The 19,194-nt window shown below is 40.3% G+C and overlaps 2 protein-coding genes across 2 annotated transcripts in view; one reads left to right on the top strand and one right to left on the bottom strand.

Annotated features, from left to right (window-relative positions):
* Window positions 1-865: 865 nt before the first annotated feature.
* On the bottom strand, window positions 866-1,529 carry LOC122669579 (protein ASYMMETRIC LEAVES 2-like). The gene has a single exon (XM_043866372.1). It carries the CDS (start codon window positions 1,502-1,504, stop codon window positions 866-868), a length of 639 nt encoding a protein of 212 aa, XP_043722307.1. The 5' UTR covers window positions 1,505-1,529.
* Window positions 1,530-9,380: 7,851 nt separating this feature from the next.
* Window positions 9,381-19,194, top strand: part of LOC122666613 (lipoyl synthase 1, mitochondrial-like) — a 33,957-nt gene continuing 24,143 nt past the window's right edge. Inside the window, exon 1 of the mRNA XM_043862640.1 lies at window positions 9,381-9,853. Within this exon, the coding sequence (XP_043718575.1) occupies window positions 9,408-9,853 (446 nt within the window). The 5' untranslated portion in view covers window positions 9,381-9,407. The remainder of the gene's footprint in view (window positions 9,854-19,194) is intronic.

The following is a 19,194-nucleotide window of genomic DNA, read 5'->3' as shown; positions in this document are numbered from 1 at the left end:
TAATAAAGGACGGTTCACCCACCAACCTAGGGTTCATAAACCCTTCCTAGGGTTTTAGTTTGTTTCAAAATACCTTACCGATACTCATTCCCGCTTTCTGCCATCCCTCGGTGAATGTGATTGTGAGTGGAGGGAAAATCGGTCCTTATATTATTGTGCCATTTAGGGGTCCAAGTTTGGCATTGTCGACCCGAACCCACCTTGAGGGCTGGTCAGGACTAGAAATTTCTGGCCCTGAGTCAGGGTCGGGTTGGGCTAGGGTTGAGGCCTCCGGCTAAGCCTGACCCGACCCTGTTTTAAGTTGTAATATAAAATATATTGATATATATATATATATATATAATAATAATAATAATAATAATAATAATAATAATAAAATGATATAATCATTTTATTATAGTATTATTTTACGTAAAATTGATACTTTTTTCCCCGGCCCATTCCAACCCATGCATTTCCTTCCCCCTCCCCATGATCAGGGCCAATCAGGGTCAACCCGACCCGATCCTGAGGGTGGGTCAGGATTGGATTTTTCAGGCCCTGAGTCAAGGTCGGGTCGGGCCTGGGCCCAGCTAAGGAGACTTAGGATTGGGCTAGGGTTCTATAAACCCGGGCCCAACCCGTCCTTGTTGCAGCCCTAGTACCATTGATAGGGTTATAAGATAATTCCACTCATGGGTTGAATACAATTCTCCAAATTCAATTCATTAATCTCAAAGATAAAATATACTTCCATATTGTGACTATTAATCGGTACCCACAATAATCAAGCGAATCAGATGATAAAGTTTCTACAAAATGAGTAAAATTTACCTCTGAAATGGAGTTGGGTATGTATATGATCCAAGGAGATCCAAAGCAGATCCTATGAAGGTCCAATACTTCGGAGATCATCAGCACTAGCTGCTCGGGTTTGCTGGAACTGACCCAACTGCCCTATATTTGCTGATACATTCAAGGCCATGAGACCAGAACCATAGCCACTGTTGGCATCAAAACCCCTCATGGCTTCTTGTTGGTCCCTAGAGAAGAGTTGGTAATGGTTTTGGTGGTGATCTCGGCCGCCGCTCAGGAGACTAATCCCCATCTGAGGATGATGATGATTGGCGGTTGCCGCTGCGGCGGCAGAAGCAGCAGCAATTAGACCATGTCCGGTGAGACCAATGTTCTGATATTTGGATAGCTCAGATTTGGCACAATTAAGGTCCATTTGTAGTTGACGCAATTGATGGTTAAGCAAGGAAATCACGCCGACGCAGCCGTAAACCGGGTCACGTAGTCGCATGTCCGCCTCGTAAGCAAGGGAATTGACGGCGTCTTCTCGTTGATGAGGCTGGAGTTCATTGAGGAGCTTTGTTACATTGCTGGCACCAAAGATTTTGTGTACATTTGTGAACTTCAGTGGCTGATCAGGTGGGAAATAAGGAGCAAACACGCATTCCGGCTGGCATTTTCGCCGGAGAAATTTACATGCAGCACAAGGAGAATTTGAGGATGAAGCCATCACCCAATCAGACTATATAATTATTCTTTCTCCTGGTAGAAGTACGTTGGTGCAACTCTCTCTAACTTCAAAGAAGAATGGAAAGCGGTAATCTGCACAAACTAGATATGAATGTAAGAGAAAAAAATAAAACCCGCTTTAGCAGGTGTGCTTTACGGCTTTAAAACATGTCATATGTCAAATAAATGAGGCTTTAGCATTCAATCGAGATCGTCTACGGCGCCCTGCCAAGAGCGGCCTAAGCGGCGCACAAACAGGGCACCCTGCAATGACCGTCTTACCCCCACTCGGACAAGGTGCTTGAGCAGGGACAAGGCGGTCATTGCAGGGCGACCTGTATGTGCGCCGCTCAGACCGCTCAGACAGTGGCTCCGTAGAAGATCAGGGTCCCTTGGCATTTTATAGCAGATTCTCAGGCGATGTGGGATTTTCCATGATTCTACAGAATATACAAATTTTAGTAGTATAATAATGAAATTAAACCCACATATGAACAAACCCTAATTTATAAGAATGAAAGAAGATATGGGTTTGACAAATGTATTGAAATCTCTCCATGAAGATTACGTACCTTTGATGATTACTACTTCTTTCTCTCTCTCTCTCTCTCTCTCTTTCTCTTCTCCTCTATTCACGACCAGATCCTCTTGAATCTTTTCAAATGTACCAAATTAAATTAATTGGTAGCTAGATTAGTACCTATATAACCGAAACAAAAGAGAGAGAGAGAGAGAAAAAATGAAAGACAAGAGATAAATGAATGAAGAATGAATACCGGATGAGCTAGAACTCACTCTCCGAAAATATGAGATCTCTGTACTTCAAAGATGAAAAAAAGAAAGAGTGGTTTTAGGGTTTCGAGGAAGGAGAAGGAGAAGGAGAAGGAGATGGAGTTAGAAGTTTGAGAATTGGATCGCGTGTAAGTTAAGTAGGGAGAAGAGAATTTGAAAAGGGAAATATGGGGTCAAGAACCAAAGCAGATCTTACTTGCATCTGTTGACAATCCCTTCATTTCTTCCTAAAGTAAGGACAAACAAAGAGAGAGATGGGAAAGCTCAACCTCGGTTCCTTCAGTCAAAGCTTGAAATGCCCATTTTTCATAATGCAGCACATGTAAATATAAAAAAAGTCAGAATTAATTTCTTCGACTTCAACTCCAAACCTTCTTTAATTTGCTCACAAATCGAAGTTTGAAGTCTTTACTTGGAAAAGCTTTTTTTTTTCACTCAGTTTTCAACCCATCGTTTTCACACCAACCACCACCTATTCTCGAGTCTCTCTTCCCTTTGTCTCCACAAGAGTACAGGTCTTTTAGCTCTCTCTCTCTCTCTTCTCTCTTTTCGTTGTGGAGACTTCTCTTTAATCGCCCAGAATTCAGTCTGATTCACCGGAAAACACAAAGCAGAAGAAGAAGTGATTTAGTGAGTTTGTTGGGAGACATATATATAAATATAAATAAACCAACAAAAAAAAAAACATTAAAAAAGAAAACAGCAGAATACAAGCACAGAAAGATGATGAACAGAAGAGAAGAATCAGAGAGAGAGAGAGAGTATCGGGCGCCCTCGCCCTGAGGCTAAGGAGTCGGGGAGAAAGCAGCAAACCTCAGTCAGCATTGGTCTTCTGCTTCTGTTCTTCTCTGCTACCAAAACATGTACAAAGTGTCAAAACCCTTTTGATATTGAAATCCACAGTTACACTTTTACACACGCACGTAGTGGACTTCTTAAAGAGCATGTTGTCGTTTCTAATTAATCTGATTCGCGCTTGTTCTATTGCCAGTAGTCGTTCTCTATATATCCAATTTGGATCCTATACTGTCGAGTCGAGCATAGTTAGTAAGTTTGGGTACGTCAATAATACGGGAATGGATATGTACGGTAATTAATTGGTCCACACAGCAATAATTTATTTTAAAAAAATCCGGTGTAATAAAACGTGTACGGTAATTAATTGGTACATATTTAATACATGTTTTAATATGGTTGCTTTGAAATAAAACGGGAGCAAAAATACGGATTTATCCTAATAAAAATCAAGGGGAAAACTGATTTTTTTTGCAACTAAATTCTAATCTTCTCATGCATTCATGAACGCCTAAAACTAATATGGCTTTCCAAAAGAAAGAAATTTCATGCATCCCAATTCTACAAAGGTGGTAAAATAAATTCGTGTTGGGCTTCTCTGTAGCGCGACACAGAGTGTAGCCTACATCCAACGGCCCACAGTGCTTGGGCACGTAGCCCAACACCCCACCTATGTGTTGGGTTGCGTGCCCGAGCACTCTTGGCTGTCAGATGGTGCGCTACACTTTGTGTCGTGCTACAAAGGACCCATATCCCAAAAATTCCACTATGAAATAATAGAAAGTAGCTCATTAATCATGTAGCAATGGAGGCATCAAAATATGAAATAGTAAACTCAATTCAGAATTTGGTATGCTTTCTAACAGAGTTATCGGATTTGGAGAAATTAAACAGAGCTCTAAGAATTGGGAGAAGAAGAAACAAAAGACAAATAGGCTTACTGGCTTAATGAAGAGAGGAGTGGAAATTTTTGCTGACTGACTCGAAGCTTTGAAAAATGGGATCGGACGTAACAGAGCTGTTGAAGAAAGAAAGAAAAAATTATATATATGTTAACAAAAGAGAGACAATGCTAATCTTACAATGCCTTACAGGCGATTCGAGATGGGAGATGGCAGAGGAGAGGGTTCTCTTACAACTTACATTCAAGAATCGTCTTCAGAGCTGTATATGTTCAACGATCCTGATGTTTCATCAAAAGTTCAGACTTCAGACTTCAAAATTCCTTTAGGTTCCACGATTTTCCTTTTTTTTTCTTTTCTGATGTGTAGATGATTTGCAGGAAAGAGAAGGGGTTTAGGCTGTTTAGGGTTCAACGTTTCTCATTTTTATTTGGATTTGGAAAGAGAAGGGAACGAGATGGGAAAGAGATGGGGTTAAGGCCTTTAGGGTTGTCTTGTTCATGAATGGGTTTAGGTTTAGGGGTTTTCTCACTGTTTTTTGGATTTTTAGGTTTTAGGTTTAGGTTTTAGTTTTTTATTTTATTTAATTAAATTAAAATACATAAATATGTATTAATACGACATTTGATACGGTGATTAATACAGCTACTTTTAAAAGTCACGTACGGAATTAAGCTCCCTCATAGAATATGGTAAGAGTCGAGAATTTGAATTATACAATCGGGTACGACAATTAATACAACAAATAATACGCAAACTTACTAACTATGTTGCTGAGTTGTCCGTCCTGCGCCTGACAGAACAAGGCGTGAAATGATCGCCTGACCCCTGCCCAAGCGCCTTGCCCGGCCAAGTGGAGGTAAGGCAGTCATTTTACGTCTTGTTGTGCTTGCGCAACACAAAGCAGGACGGGCAGCTCAATAGTAGAGGATCTGGCAATAGAGTTCTTTATTTTTTTCGGAAATTTACACATACCTCCCCTGAGGTATCGACTAATTACCGATTCACCCATGACGTTTCACTATTTGCACGTATCTCCTCTATTTTTCAAAATATTGAATAAGTTAATCCAATTCGTTAACTTGGGACTAAAAACGTAAAAATTTTTTTTACTATACTTGCCATATTACCCTTCCTACTAAAATAAACCTCTTTTCCATTATTTTTAGGGTTTTGCAAGAATGGCATATATGGTGTATAAATTTAGTCATCTACAGCCAGCTGGAATGAAGGGAGAAGAGAACTAATCAAAAAAAATTCCCCTCTTTTCTTTTAATCTAAGATTAGGTAGTTCATCTTCTCCTTGCCCTGACAATCTTAATGAAGGGAGAATGAACCCTCAAACCTTTAACGCGCATCTGTAAATGCTCACTCCAACCCCAAAATCACCATCAAACCACAAGAGCAAAACCCCAAAACTCACCCCTTCATCCCAAACCAAAGATCCTAATAGATACAACCCTAAAACTCCGCTAGCCAAATCGGTCTCAGGTTTCCTGCTATTTCTCAACAAAATCATCAAAGCACAAACACCCAACAATCGGAAAAGACCAAATTTAACCCTCCTTCTCCTCCTTCCCCATCCCTCAAATCCTCCCCCTCCGAATCCTTTCCAAATCCCAGATCCTCCGCCATTTCCTACTCCAAAAGCTTCTTTGATAACAACATATACAGCGGTTCGGGTATATAAGAACTCTCCCATCGCCGGTTGTGTGTGTTGAAAAGAACACCAACGTCACAACTCATCATGGTGAGGAGTGCAATGACTGCCTTATCCCTGCTAAAGCGCCTTGCCCGAGTGGGGCTAAGGCAGTCATTGCGCGCCTCACCGTGTCTTGATAGCACGGTCCTGCTGGGCAGCTCGGTAGTAGAGGATCCAAATTGAAGGAAGAGTTGGTGATAATGTAGGACTCTCCCAAAGAGTTGGCGATAATGTTGTAACTTCATGTGATAAGGATAAATGCAGTGTTGATAAAATCACAAGAAATCAAGGAAAGACTTCTTTATCCTCTTGGAAATTAACTCTCTCTCTCTCGTGGACGTAGGTTACCAAAACCGAGCCACATTAAAATCCACTGTGTCAATCTCTTTTTCTCTTCTCTTCTTCTTCCTTAACATGACATCAGAGCACCAGGATTCCTCTCCCGCCGTTGCTAGCTCCACTATATCCCCTCTGGGTTCCACCTCTTCTACCCACCCTACTATTCCCATCCCCTCTTTCAATCAGTTTATTCCAATTAAACTGACTAACACCATGACACCAACTACTTGTGGCATTCTCAACTTGTACCTCTGTTGAAGAGCTATGACTTATTTGGTATTGTTGATGGTACCAACAAGACGGCTGTTAATGCAAATTAATAAACTATTGAGGAACTGAGGCATGGGATAGGAGCGCCACACCAGTTACAACAATGTGCCTGTGACGATGGCGGAACCATTTTGCTCATGTGTGTGTGAGCATGAGACACGATAACCAATACCACAATTGTCCAAAAATCAGGAAACAGTATGAAATTTGCCACCCCAATCACTATGAAAGCATTTGATTCTGCAATCAAATGAATTCTCCACAAGTAATTTAAACTTTTGAAAAATTATTAAAACCTTAGATTTAACAGTCAAGGGACACAACTAGATAAATTTACTGTAATCATCCAAAAATATGACATAATATCTATGGCCATTGGTAGATGGAATCGGTGATGGTCCCCAAACATGTGAAAGTATTTCGTAAAACATTGTTTCTTCCATTCATGCATTGAATCTCACCAAAGAAAAATGACCCAATTAATAAATGATTGTTTTTACCAAAAATCTCAATGTTTTTTCGAAATGTAATGACTAGAAGAGCTACTCATAATAATGATCTGCATAAAAGAGCTGCATAGCTCAATACCATCATACTTACATGCATCATTAACCACTGGGACTCATTTTTATGAATCTTTCTTGTAAGGGTCCTACTTTCCTTATACAGCTTGGTACCTGGTTGGCTACAATGATTACGGGCACTTTTACCTTTTTATTGAAGACCCTGGAGTATTTTGGGGAGGACCGGTAGAAACAGTGGTAGACCGGTCAAAGGCGAGCTTATGGCCTTTGCCTTGCTGATAGGCACTGCAAATAGAATAATCCTTCTCTGAGGTAACAATTAGTAAATGAAACGAACTAATAATATGATTTTCTCTGGAATCGTTTAGGTTTAAGGTTTCAGTTTCAAACCCTAAACGATTTGGGGAAGAAGAGGGCAATTTGATCACTTTACTCTTTAATTTGGTGGGTTTTTATCATAAGGGCATTCTGATCATTAGATTCTCTAAAACTAACGTCTAACGTTCCAGAATAACGGACTGGACTAGATTGTTACAAAATTTGGAAAGTAGGGATTGCATTTGGAATTAGTAAAATTTTAGGGGTGCATTTGTACGTTTGGGTAATTTGAGGGGGGCTTGTGAAGAGAACCCGATCAATGATTGAGTTCTCCCACTAGAATGCCAGAAAGTTTCTAAAACTGAGATACTTAGTAGACTATTAGAATATAAGATCATTCTTACTATCAACAAAATGACAGCAAAGAGGTGGGTATCTTCAAAGTTCAAATCAGTAGCTAGAAGATCTCAAACTCATTTTTTTTGGTACCACACTCGAATCAGTGGAGGGGAAAGGGTGTTCCCATTCAAAAATTAGGGGAGGGAAATGGTTTCAAGAAAATACGTTAAGTTGCTGCAATCTGCCACTACAATCGCCGGCCTGAAGAACAATCATCGGAAGAAGAAGAGATGGAGAAGAATGGAGAAGAACCACAACCGCTGGGGTTTGGTATCCACGAGAGAGTGCCTGGAACCAAGAGTTAAATAAAAATCCGTCATTTTTTTTGTACCACAGTCGAATCCGGCAAAGTGTTTCCACATTTAAGAATCAGGGGAGGGGAAAGGGTTTCAGGCAAATACCTTAAGCTGCTGCAATCGTCGGCTGAAGAACCATAATCGCCGGAAGAAGAAGAGGAAGAAGAGACGGAGAAGAATGGAAAAGATGAACAACCACATCCGTTAGATTGGTTTTAGAATTGAGACTTCATTAAAAAAAAAAAAAAAAAACGTATTATACGAGTATTATACACGTTTTATACATGTATAATACTTCAACCCTTAAAGATCGCGTATTTATCAGACTTCGACGACTTATACACAATACGGCGAGTTTTTGAATTAAATGTTCGGATCCGCGTATTATAGATTTACTAACTATGGTCCTCATAAGAGGACGCTTCCTGGGACCTGAGCACCACCCACGTGGAATCCAAAGGGGGCAGTGGATTCTATATGGGTGGTGCTCAGATCCCAAGGACCGCCCTCATACAAGGACCTGAGCCGACTCAAAAGGCACCATCTAAAGGTTTTGGGGAAGGCAACAATGTTTTGTTTTGTTTTTTGTGGGGAAGCAACCAATGATCTCCTTTGAGCATGCATTCTACCAATAAGGCACCAACCAATTGAGCAAGTGGTTGTCTTCAGCCAATCAAACCCTTGAACAAGCTATCACGTGGCCAAGCAAGATTGCACATAATGAAAGAATAGAAAGAACTATTTTGTTGGAGAGTTGTGAAACGCTACCTTCCACATAGGGGTGCAAGTTTGGCCCTGACGGTCAGAGCCCGCCTGAGCCCAAACATGGGTTAGGTTGAGATACCTTGACCCTGAGGGCAGGTCAGGGTTGGAATTTTCTGGCCCTGAGTCGGGGTCGGGCCGGGTCAGGGTTGAGGCCTCGGGCTAAGCCAGACCCAGTCCAACTTGACCCTGTCTTCTTCTTTTTTTTTTTTTTAACTTTTTGTTCTTCTTCTTCGTCTTCTCTTCTTTCTTCTTTTTCTTTCTCTTCTTCTTCTTCCCAGCTTGGCCAGCCTACACATCTCCTTTCCCAGTCTGGCCAGCCCATGGATCTCCCTTTCCCAGCTTGGCTAGCCCATGCATATCTCCCTTCCCCCCCTGATTAGGGCTAATCAGGGTCAGCCCAGCCCGACCTTGAGGGCCGATCAGGATTGGATTTTTTTGGCTCTGAGTCAGGGTCAGGTCGGGCTTGAGCCTAGTTAAGGGGACTTAGGGTTACGCTAGGATTTTAAAAGGCCCGGCCCAACCGACCCTGTTGCAGCTCTACTTCCACACTAGTGGTTGGGCGACACGGACACTTTCAAAATGCTTGAGAACCAAGCATCTTCCCACGCGGCTACATTAGTCCAATTGTGACGGCACACATTCCTTCAGCAGCATCGTAGCTGTGCATTTCTTCTTCTCTTCTCTAGCATCAGGAGCTGACGTGGCCGACAAATCTCAACAGAAAACTTCCTCAATAGTCAATAGACTTCAGAGGAGAAAGAGGGGGAAGAGAGAGAGAGAGAGAGAGAGAGAGAGAGAGAGTATGAATCCTCGCTTGCTATCCCTTGGGCGATCCTTCAGATCATCTCAATCTCTTAGCAAGTCTTCTCTTCGATCTGTATCTTCAACAGCTTCTTCTGTTCAATCCTCAAAACCTGAATTCCCAAAAACTCTATCGGGTTTGAAAGAACGACTGGCCATTGAATCACCTTCCCTTGCCGATTTCATACGACTTCAACAGAATGATGAGTATTCGGCCGAGGTTGGAACAAAGAAGAATCCCCTCCCCAAGCCGAAATGGATGAAAGAATCCATTCCTGGTGGGTCTAAGTATAGTAAGATCAAGAACAAGCTCAGGGAATTGAAGCTTCACACCGTTTGCGAAGAGGCCCGGTGCCCTAATTTGGGGGAGTGTTGGTCTGGTGGAGAGACAGGAACCGCTACTGCGACAATAATGATACTCGGGGACACTTGCACTCGAGGTTGCAGGTGAGTGGTGAATTACTGTGTTTTAAAATTCTGAATTTTTGTTTTGAACTTTCAAAAAATGGGTATAATTTCTTATTTGAAACTATAAACGTCTTATAGACGAGGATTAAGGATTGCCGTAATTGGATATGAAGTACCCTAAATAAAATCATTTGAGCAACATCAAAAGCAGAATCAGTTTATGCATCTTTCGTGATCAGTATGAGATATTTTCGCTTATATGTAAGCAAAATATAGGAAAAGGAAAAGAAACTACAGTAAGGTTGTTCGTATACAATGGTTTTAAAACAGAAAGAAGTTTCAAAACACCTCCTTTGAACCCAAGACAATCTCGATGTTGCTTCTTGCAAAGCATATGAGTGGGAAAAGCTTTAGTCCCACAATTGGATACGGAAGAGAATGAAATGAGGTTTATATATTGGAATGAGAACTACAAGGGTAGGGTTCCATGAAAGAAAGGTTTACAATGCTCTCGTTTCGCCGGGGGGGGGGGTTGAGGTTTATTTTCACACACGCGCATAGTGTATCAAGGTTTTATTGACGTCGATTGTTTGTTTTTTGACATGATGATGTCAGCGATTGTACGTTGTACACTTGTACGCCAGCCTTACATGGGTAATGACTAGTTTTCAGTGTGTTCTCTTTCTGAGAGGCACATCTCTTGGACCCCTTGGACAGGTGTTTCCAAGGGGTATCTCTCTATAAATAGAGGACATTGTTGACACATTTGAAGTGATTTTCTAAGTGTTTTACTCTCTTCTCTCACTCTCTTATCTTGTGCATGTGTATTCAAGTAACACACTGTTGTTGTTCTTCTTCTTGAGTGTTATTTGATTTACTGATTCTCTGTTGAAAGTATGTTATGAGTTTGGGCACAACTTTGTAGAATTCAAAGGAGTACAGTAGGAGAGTGCTCTACTACTTGCGGAAGCCAAATGTTGTTTTATGTTGGAGATTACACCTCGGGGGCGTCTATGGTCTTTACAACTATGTCAAATGACGTGACTCAGCCCACGTTAACAATTTTCAAAAATACATTTGAAACAATCATCAAGATGGTTACTAGCATAGTGTGAATTGAGGAAAGAGGGATACCATAAAGTGACTATTTTAGACATCTGGGGTCAATCTTAAATAAAGAAGGTGACATAGAAGATGATGTTTCATAGATGATTAAAGTAGGATGGATGAAGTGGAGAGGTGCATCCGTAGTGCTGTGTGACCGACGTATTCCTTTAAAGCTTAAAGGAAAGTTCTACAGGACTGTTGTACGACTGGCTATGATGTATGGGGCAGAATGTTGCGCAATTAAGAAGTATCATATTGAGAAGCTATGTGTAGCAGAGACGAGAATGTTAATATGGATGTGTGGAAAAACTAGGAAGGATAAAGTAAGGAATGACCATATTAGAGCTAATTTGAGAGTTGCCCCAATCAATGACAAGTTCCAAGAGAGTCGTTTGAGGTGGTATGGTCATGTTCAACGGAGACCTAGGGACACCCTAGTAAGGACGAGTAATTTGATCCTTATTGAAGGAGCCACTTCCCCCGGGTTGCGGAATGAAGTCCCAATGGAAGCAGGCAGAGGGCTCTACAAGCGCTTTCTGCCGATCACGACCCTTGCTAAATCTTCGCCAAGAAGCGAAGCAGCCCTAACGTTGGTTTTCGCCATAACTGAACTCTCCTGCTTTTGGTTGTTCTGTGTAGGTTCGCCAGTATTGATAGGTTATTCCAACTAGTTGAAAGTAGTTTGGAGAATATACCTCTGCTTCCTGCCTTCCAGTTCTAGAGCAGTTGCTTCTCTCTAGCTGTCTTACTGGCTTTCTGCTTTCAGGTTAGCCTAACTAGCTGCTTTACTAGCTGTTCTTCTAACTGGCTAAAAGAGTTAGGGGCAGGCCTAAAATGACCATAGGAGAATTTGTGAGAATGGACATGCATAGTCTAGGTCTTGTACCAAGTATGACCTCGGATAGAGCCTATTGGAGGGCAAGGATCTATGTAGCGGACCCCATTTAGTTGAGATTCTCCTGACTTGCTGGGCTGTCCTTCTTTTCTCTTACTTTCATCTTTCATTTTAATTTTTCTTTTTATTTTACATCTTTTATTTGTCATTTCCAATTTTCATTTCTCATCTCATTTCCCGTCCCTCTTTTCCCATCTCGTCATTCCCCTTTTTTGTTAAGGCCTCAATTTTCCCTACTTTGTTTTGTTTGGATCCATGTAGCCGACCCCATTAAGTTGGGATAAAGCTGAGTTTGTTGTTGTTGTTGTTTTTGTTGAAGCAATCATCAAATTTGTTGCTGAAGGTCTCCGACCAAGGCATAGGTCTGCTTATTTGGCTAGCATTACAAATAAGTTTTGGTTCTCTCTCTCTTACAACCAATCATGTTATTTTTACAATTCTAAAGATCATAGAGAGATCATTGACTGTTGATAAACCAAAACTCTCTAGATGGTCAACACTCTCTTGCCGGCAATGGAGATCTAGAAGATAGTTATTGACTTTGATAACATTGATTCATTTGATGACTCGAATTACAAGAGATGGATGCCGAGAATTCTGTTTGCTTTGGATCAAATGTTCGTCTCATTTGTATTGACTACATCCATCCCTACTGAAAGTGATGATCCTATCCTTAAAACCCAAAGAGATTCATGGGTTAAGGTGGACTATCAATGCAAAAACTGTATATTAAATGCCTTGTCAAATGACTAAATGAGCTTTATAATGTTTATGCATCATATGAATAATGTTTATTTGATTTGGAGTGCATTGAACACGAAATATGCAATAGAGGATGCAGGGAGTAAGAAATACTTTGTTGCAAACTTTCTTGAGTTTGTAATGAAAAATGACAAGTGTTTCTGCCCAAATTCATGAGTTTTAAGTCCTTGTGGTTAAACTGACCAAGGAAAGAATGGTTCTAATGGAAGGCTTTGTTGTTGGATCTCTTATTGAGAAGTTACCAAACATGGAGTTTAAACACAAACGGAAGGACTAAACCTTGGACCAAACTATTGTTCAGGTAAAAATGAAAGCTTTTTAAGAAGAATCTGAAGGCCAAGAAGGGAACCAAGTTCAGGAAAAAAAAAGGAAATTTCTTTTCTTGTGTCAAACCTAGGCACTTCAAAAGAGAGTGTCAAAATCGGAAGAAAGATTTCAGCAAAGCAAATACAAATCTGACTGAAGCGGATTTCTTCACAGCCATGGTGACTAAGGTGAACTTGGTTGAAAAACCAAAGGATTGGATCCTAGACATGGGTGATACTAAGCACGTGTATGGGGATTGAAATGCCTTTTCCAACTATTCAACAGTTGGAACAGTTGGAAAAGGCATTTCAATCCCCATACACGTATTTATGGGAAATTCCCAAACTTCTCAGGTTTATGAAAAGGGATTAGTTAAGCTGAAGTTTAAGAAAAATTCCTTTTCCTTAAGGATGTGCTGCATGTTCCTAATATTCAACGTAATCTCATTCCTGGGGCTTTTCTAAATAAGGCTGGATTCCAACAGTCATTTGAGGCAAACAAGGCTATTGTAATAGAGAATAATGTATTTATCAGAAAAAATTATAATTCCGAGGATTATTTGTATTGAATGTAGATAATGTTATTAATGAAAGTGCTAGTAGTTCAGTTTATTTGGTTGACTCTTATGATGTGTGGCATGGTAGATTAGGACATTGTAATGCTTTTTACATAAAAATGTTATATAAACAAGGACTGATAAGAGGGAACTCATAACTGTCTTTAGCTAAGTGTCATATATGCGTTGAGGCCAAATGCACTAAGAAACCTCATTTTTTTGTAGAAAGGAAGAATGAACTTGAGTTATTGTATAGTGACTTAGGTGACTTCAAGTCACATGAGTCAAGAGGTGGTAAGAGTGTTATGTATGTCTTGAATTATTGTATCCATTTCGAAGTTTGCCCCCGCTCCGAGCAGCTTAGCAGCTTTGTGTTGGTGCAGCAGCTTCATAGAGAGTTTGAATCATCTTCTAGTCATGATATGGAGGTGCTCAAAACACAAGAATCGAAGATCTTTGAGTTAGCTTTCCAGCCAAAGAAGATACGGAGCAAATGGAGTCTGATCGAAGAAGTTATAGAGATTAGAGTGGACATAGGTCTAGCTGTTCAAAGGCCAAGCGGTCGACTGGATCCTTCAGTCAAGGTTCCAAAGAGTGGAACCGATCAACCGGATGCTCCAAGCGGTCGACCTGTATATGTAGGGTTAATTTCCAGAGAGTTGTCAGAAGCAGCCGGATGATCTGGCGATCAACCGGATCATCCGGACAAAGTTGGATCATTCAATATGCTTCTAGATGTCTGACGGTGCATTAAAGACATCAACCGGTCGACTGGTTTGTTGTGGCGATCGACCAAATGCAGAAAATGTGTCACGTGATAGGGTTTTAGTGATGTTATTTGAGGGGCCCCTAGAGCTCATTTGGGCTATTCTCTCAAGTACCAAAACGGAGAAACCCTAAGAGGAGAAAAGAAGAGAAAAAGAGAGAGGAGTGATTGAGTGCATTGAATCCATTCACCTACCATCATTAATGGCATTGAAGTAACATTGAAGACTTTGAACGATAGTTGAGCCTTCACTAAAAATTTGGTGAAGATTTCTTGCAAAGAGAGAGAAGAAAGAAGAAGAAGGGTCCCACAAGCTTGTGCATACTTGAAGATTCAAGTTTCTCATCTCATTGAGTTAGTTGAAGACTCCAGTGTTTGTCAACGCACTGTTGGTGACAAGAGACTCCTTTGGATACCAATAATCGACAATAAGACAAGGGTTGTAAGGGTTTCTACCACTTTGCGCTAATTAATTACATTCTTGTATCTATTTGAATAGCTAGCTTGTATATTGTTGAATACCTAGGCTATTGAGCATTATTGTAAGGGCATCATTTATATGCCTATCTTTATTTTACAAAAGGGGTATTCAATGGGTACTAGACACTGGGAATGGGTGTTGTCACTTGTACTGATATTAAATTGCCCTCCTAGTTATATGCTGGGTAAATCTGGGTGTGGGTGCTCCCAGCTGTAGGTGCAGCTAAACGTAGTGTGTTGAGCAAATGCTAAGCCCTTAGAGGCATTGCTCTGTGGATGGAGGCAACTTGCCAAACCACGTATATCTTGTCTTATGGTTGCATTGCTTGTGTATGGAGTATGTTGTCTGCAGGATGGGTGTGCACACCGGGTAGACCTTGCCACAAGATTGTATGCCTATTTTTGGTTGAGAGGAAAGGTGTGTCACACGAATGTGTGTTTGAGATCATCAGTGCCTCCAGTTAGCAACACAGTATAGTGGGCCAATTAAAAAGGGAAGAATTTTGGATCACTAATCATCCCCCCTCTTAGTGTTTGCCATACCTCAACAAGAAGATAAGGTAGTCAACCGCTCTTTAGGAGATAAGTTGACAATCATTATTGTGACTTAATAGAAAGGGCAGTTGATTGACTTAAAGATACAGTTGACCGATAATGGCTGGGATGGCCAGCCTAAATAGTTTAATCCAGATTGAGGATCATTCGGACATCCTATAATCTGGACAAGTGACTGACTTACCGAATGGTTGACCGAACATAACTTGTTCTGATAGGAAAAACTTCTCGAGAGCCAGATCTTGATTTTGAGATGCAGACGGTCGACCGGATGCCCATACGGTCGATTGAACAAATATAGTCGTTAAGGTTAAAATAGAGCTGTTGGCTTTAACTGCTAGTTAGGTTGGTCAATCAGACTATTGGGGAGGCGGGTTGACCAACTGAAATCCAATAGCTATAAATGGCTAGCATAGTTGTCAAGGCGGCAAGGTGACCCAAGGCGGTGGAGAGGTGCCTAAGCGTTTAGGTGGCAAGGTGCCTGCCTAGGCGACCAAGGCGCCCTCAAGTGTTATTTTTATTTCCCCATTTTCTAACATTATTTAGTGTGTACCTTATATCATCAAAAATCAACATTAAGCCTCCTCAAGTCATCAAAAAACAACATTAAGTCACCTTAAGTCATCAAAAATAAACATTAAGCTACATCAAGTCATCAAAATAACATTACGTCACATCAAGTCATCAAAAATCAATATTAAGCCCCATCAAGTCATCAAAAATCAGCATAGAACTAGAAGACAGCAGAACTGAAGAAGCAAGCTATTGGAAGTTTGAAACAATTAAAACATACATTTGGTTTATACTGTTCTTAGAAAATATGATCTTATCTTTAAGTAATTAAATTTTTTCGATTTAGAGAGATGTTCTTGTTCTCTAAGAAGTTTGACTAGTTAAATGATTTTATTTTTACATGAGACTTTTTGTATTAGTTAGAGCATAAAACCTGCTTTTCAACAAATCCAAAATTGCTTAAATCTGATTTATATAATAGTTCAAAAACTCGCTGAGATCTCAGTGATATTTTTTTTTGGAAAAAGCGAGACGAGACTTAAGGTGAAATGAAATATTACCCCAACACAGTTGAGATCTTGGTTCGAGATTTCGGTTTGACCGAGATTTGGACCAAACTTACCTTTATAATGTACATATCTCGATCGAGACAGTCGAGACCTCTCTAGAACTCGACTGTCTCGGTGAACTCGACAGAGAAGTGTGCATTTGACCTGATTTTTGGGGATTTTCGACGGTGATTTATGATAGAGATATATGTAATATGTTAAGTTGATGTATTGTACACTTTTACATTTGTAATGTTTATTTAAGTTGTTTTATATTAATTGTATGATTTGATTGCTTTCAATTACTAAATTATATGTAGAATAGGGCCTATTAGTACGTTGTCACCTACTAACCTAGGGTCTGAAGTGAAACTCTTATTTGGACTTTGTTTTTGCAAAGTCTGATAATGTCATTGTGTTTAAATGGCTTAAAATTGGTTGAGTATCAAGGTTCAGGCCCAAACTAGGCCTAAAACCCACCAAAACCAGCCTTCGAGTTAAAAAAAAAACAATAAAAAATTACACCAACTCGAACGAGAGCTCGGCCCAACTTGGTTTTTTGGTTGGGCGAAACCTGTACCAAAACTGAGTTCTTGAACCTTGTTTATATTGAAGAAGTTATGTTTCGGTCAAACCTTATTTGGTCTACGCGAATGCTGTCAAAATTGCTCTGAATGAAAATACTTTTTTATATATAAAAACAAATGAATATTTTACTGCACTTTTGGTTTTTATTAAGATTTATAGAATTCTTTGATTTCAGAAAAACCCCAGCATTTGAAAGTTGAAAATTTCAAATACCGCTGAAAATCCAGTTTTTGTTCTTGAACTGGAGGTTGATTTTTTACCCTTTTGGAATTTGATTTTTTAACTATTTTTATTAGATTCTGTTGAATTCCGTGAATACCGGCTTGAGTCAGAGTGACTACAACCATCTTTATTTATAATAAAGAGAAGAACATTCTGGAATGAGTACAAGGATAAATATACCCTTAGGACAATTCTACCCTTGAACCCAGATTACAACACTCCCCCTCAAGTTGGCGCATACATATCAAACATGCCCAACTTGCTAACTATAGGAAAAAACAACTTATAACTGATTCCTTTGGTAAGGATATTAGCCAGCTGTTCACTAGACTGAATAAACAGAATACAAATAATTCCCTGTTCCAATTTCTCTTTGATAAAGTGCCGATCAATCTCAACATGTTTGGTACGATCATGTTGGATTGGGTTGTGAGCAATGCTGATTGCTGACTTGCTGTCACAGTAGAGCCGCATTGGAAGATCAGCATTCATCCCCAAATCTTGAAGGAGTCCCTTGAGCTAGAGAAGTTCACAAATACCCTGTGCCATAGCTCGAAATTCAGCTTCAGCATTAGATCGAGCTACAATAGCTTGTTTTTTGCTTCTCCAAGCAGTTAGGTTTTCTCCAACAGATGTGCAATACTCGGATGTTGACTTCCTATCATCAGGACTGCCAGCCCAATTTGCATTAGTGTATGCTTCTATCTGGAGATGGTTTTGTGGAGAATACAAGACTCCCTTTCCAGGACAAGACTTGAGATAACGGAGTATTCTGTAGGCTACTTCTAAGTGAGAAGAGTGAGGATCATGCATGTACTAACTGAAAACACTCACAACAAATGTGATATCTGGTCGGGTAAGTGAGAGGTATATCAATCAGCCAACTAACCTCCTACCCTTATTCACTGGATCACCTTCCTTACTCTTTAAATGTGTGTTGGGCTCAAGAGGGGTATCTGCTGGTTTATACCCAAGCATCCTTGTTTCACTTAATAAATCTAGGGTATATTTTCTTTGGGAGAGAGATATGCCCTTAGCTGAATAAGCAACCTCAATCCCTAAGAAATACCTTAATCTGCCCAAGTCTTTGTCTTCAAATTTGGTGCCCAAATATGTCTTCAGCTTTTGGATCTCCTGTACATCATTGCCCGTGATTACTATGTCATCAACATAGACAATCAAAATTGTCACCTGCTGTCCCATCCTTTTGACAAATAATGTATGATCAACATTGCTCTGCTTATAGCCATAAGCAACCATGGCCTTATGGAATCAGCCAAACCAAGCCCTTAGTGATTGCTTCAAGCCATACAGAGCCTTCTTCAACTTACAAACCTTTCCCTGAGTCTCTGAAGAGGTAAATCCAGGAGGGATCTCCATGTAAACATCTTCTTCCAAGTCTCCATGTAGGAAGACATTCTTCACATCAAGTTGTTGGAGTTCCCAACCTTGATTCACAGCGCAAGAAATGATAACCCACACAGTATTCATCTTTGCTATAGGATCAAAGGTCTCTTGATAGTCAATACCTTGGGTTTGAGTAAACCCTTTGGCTACTAGTCTTGCTTTGTATCTTTCCACTGAGCCATCACCCTTGTGCTTCACAACAAAGACCCATTTACAACCAACAGGTTTCTTCCCTAGTGGAGGACTCACCAAATCCCAGGTCTGATTTTTCTTAAGGGCAAGCATCTATTCATTTATCGCATCCTTCCATTCCTGTTCAGCTATTGCTTCCTGCCAATTGTTAGGGATGGAAACAGAGGATAAAAAAGATACGAAGACATGGAAAGCAGGAGTTAGAGAGTTGTATGACACAAAGTTGAAAATAGGATGTTGAGTACAACTCCTTTTTGGTTTCCGAATAGCAATGGGTAGATCAAGACTAGGATTAAGAGGAGGCTTACCAGAAATATGATTCGGAGCAAGACTTGGAGTAGGAATAGGTGCCGATTGTGTAGTGTTAGTGGTGGTGGTCTCTTTGTACCGAGGGCCATCAAGAGGAAAATCAGTTCCTCGAGTGTAAGTCTTCACATTATTCTCCCCCTGGACCTGTTGCTGTTGCTCAGTCTGTCCCACTTC

Source organism: Telopea speciosissima, chromosome 7, assembly GCF_018873765.1.
Source record: "Telopea speciosissima isolate NSW1024214 ecotype Mountain lineage chromosome 7, Tspe_v1, whole genome shotgun sequence".
In the NCBI taxonomy this organism is placed as follows: Eukaryota; Viridiplantae; Streptophyta; class Magnoliopsida; order Proteales; family Proteaceae; genus Telopea; species Telopea speciosissima.
Note: the sequence above shows the minus strand (reverse complement) of the source record. Positions and strands in the feature narration are given on the sequence as shown.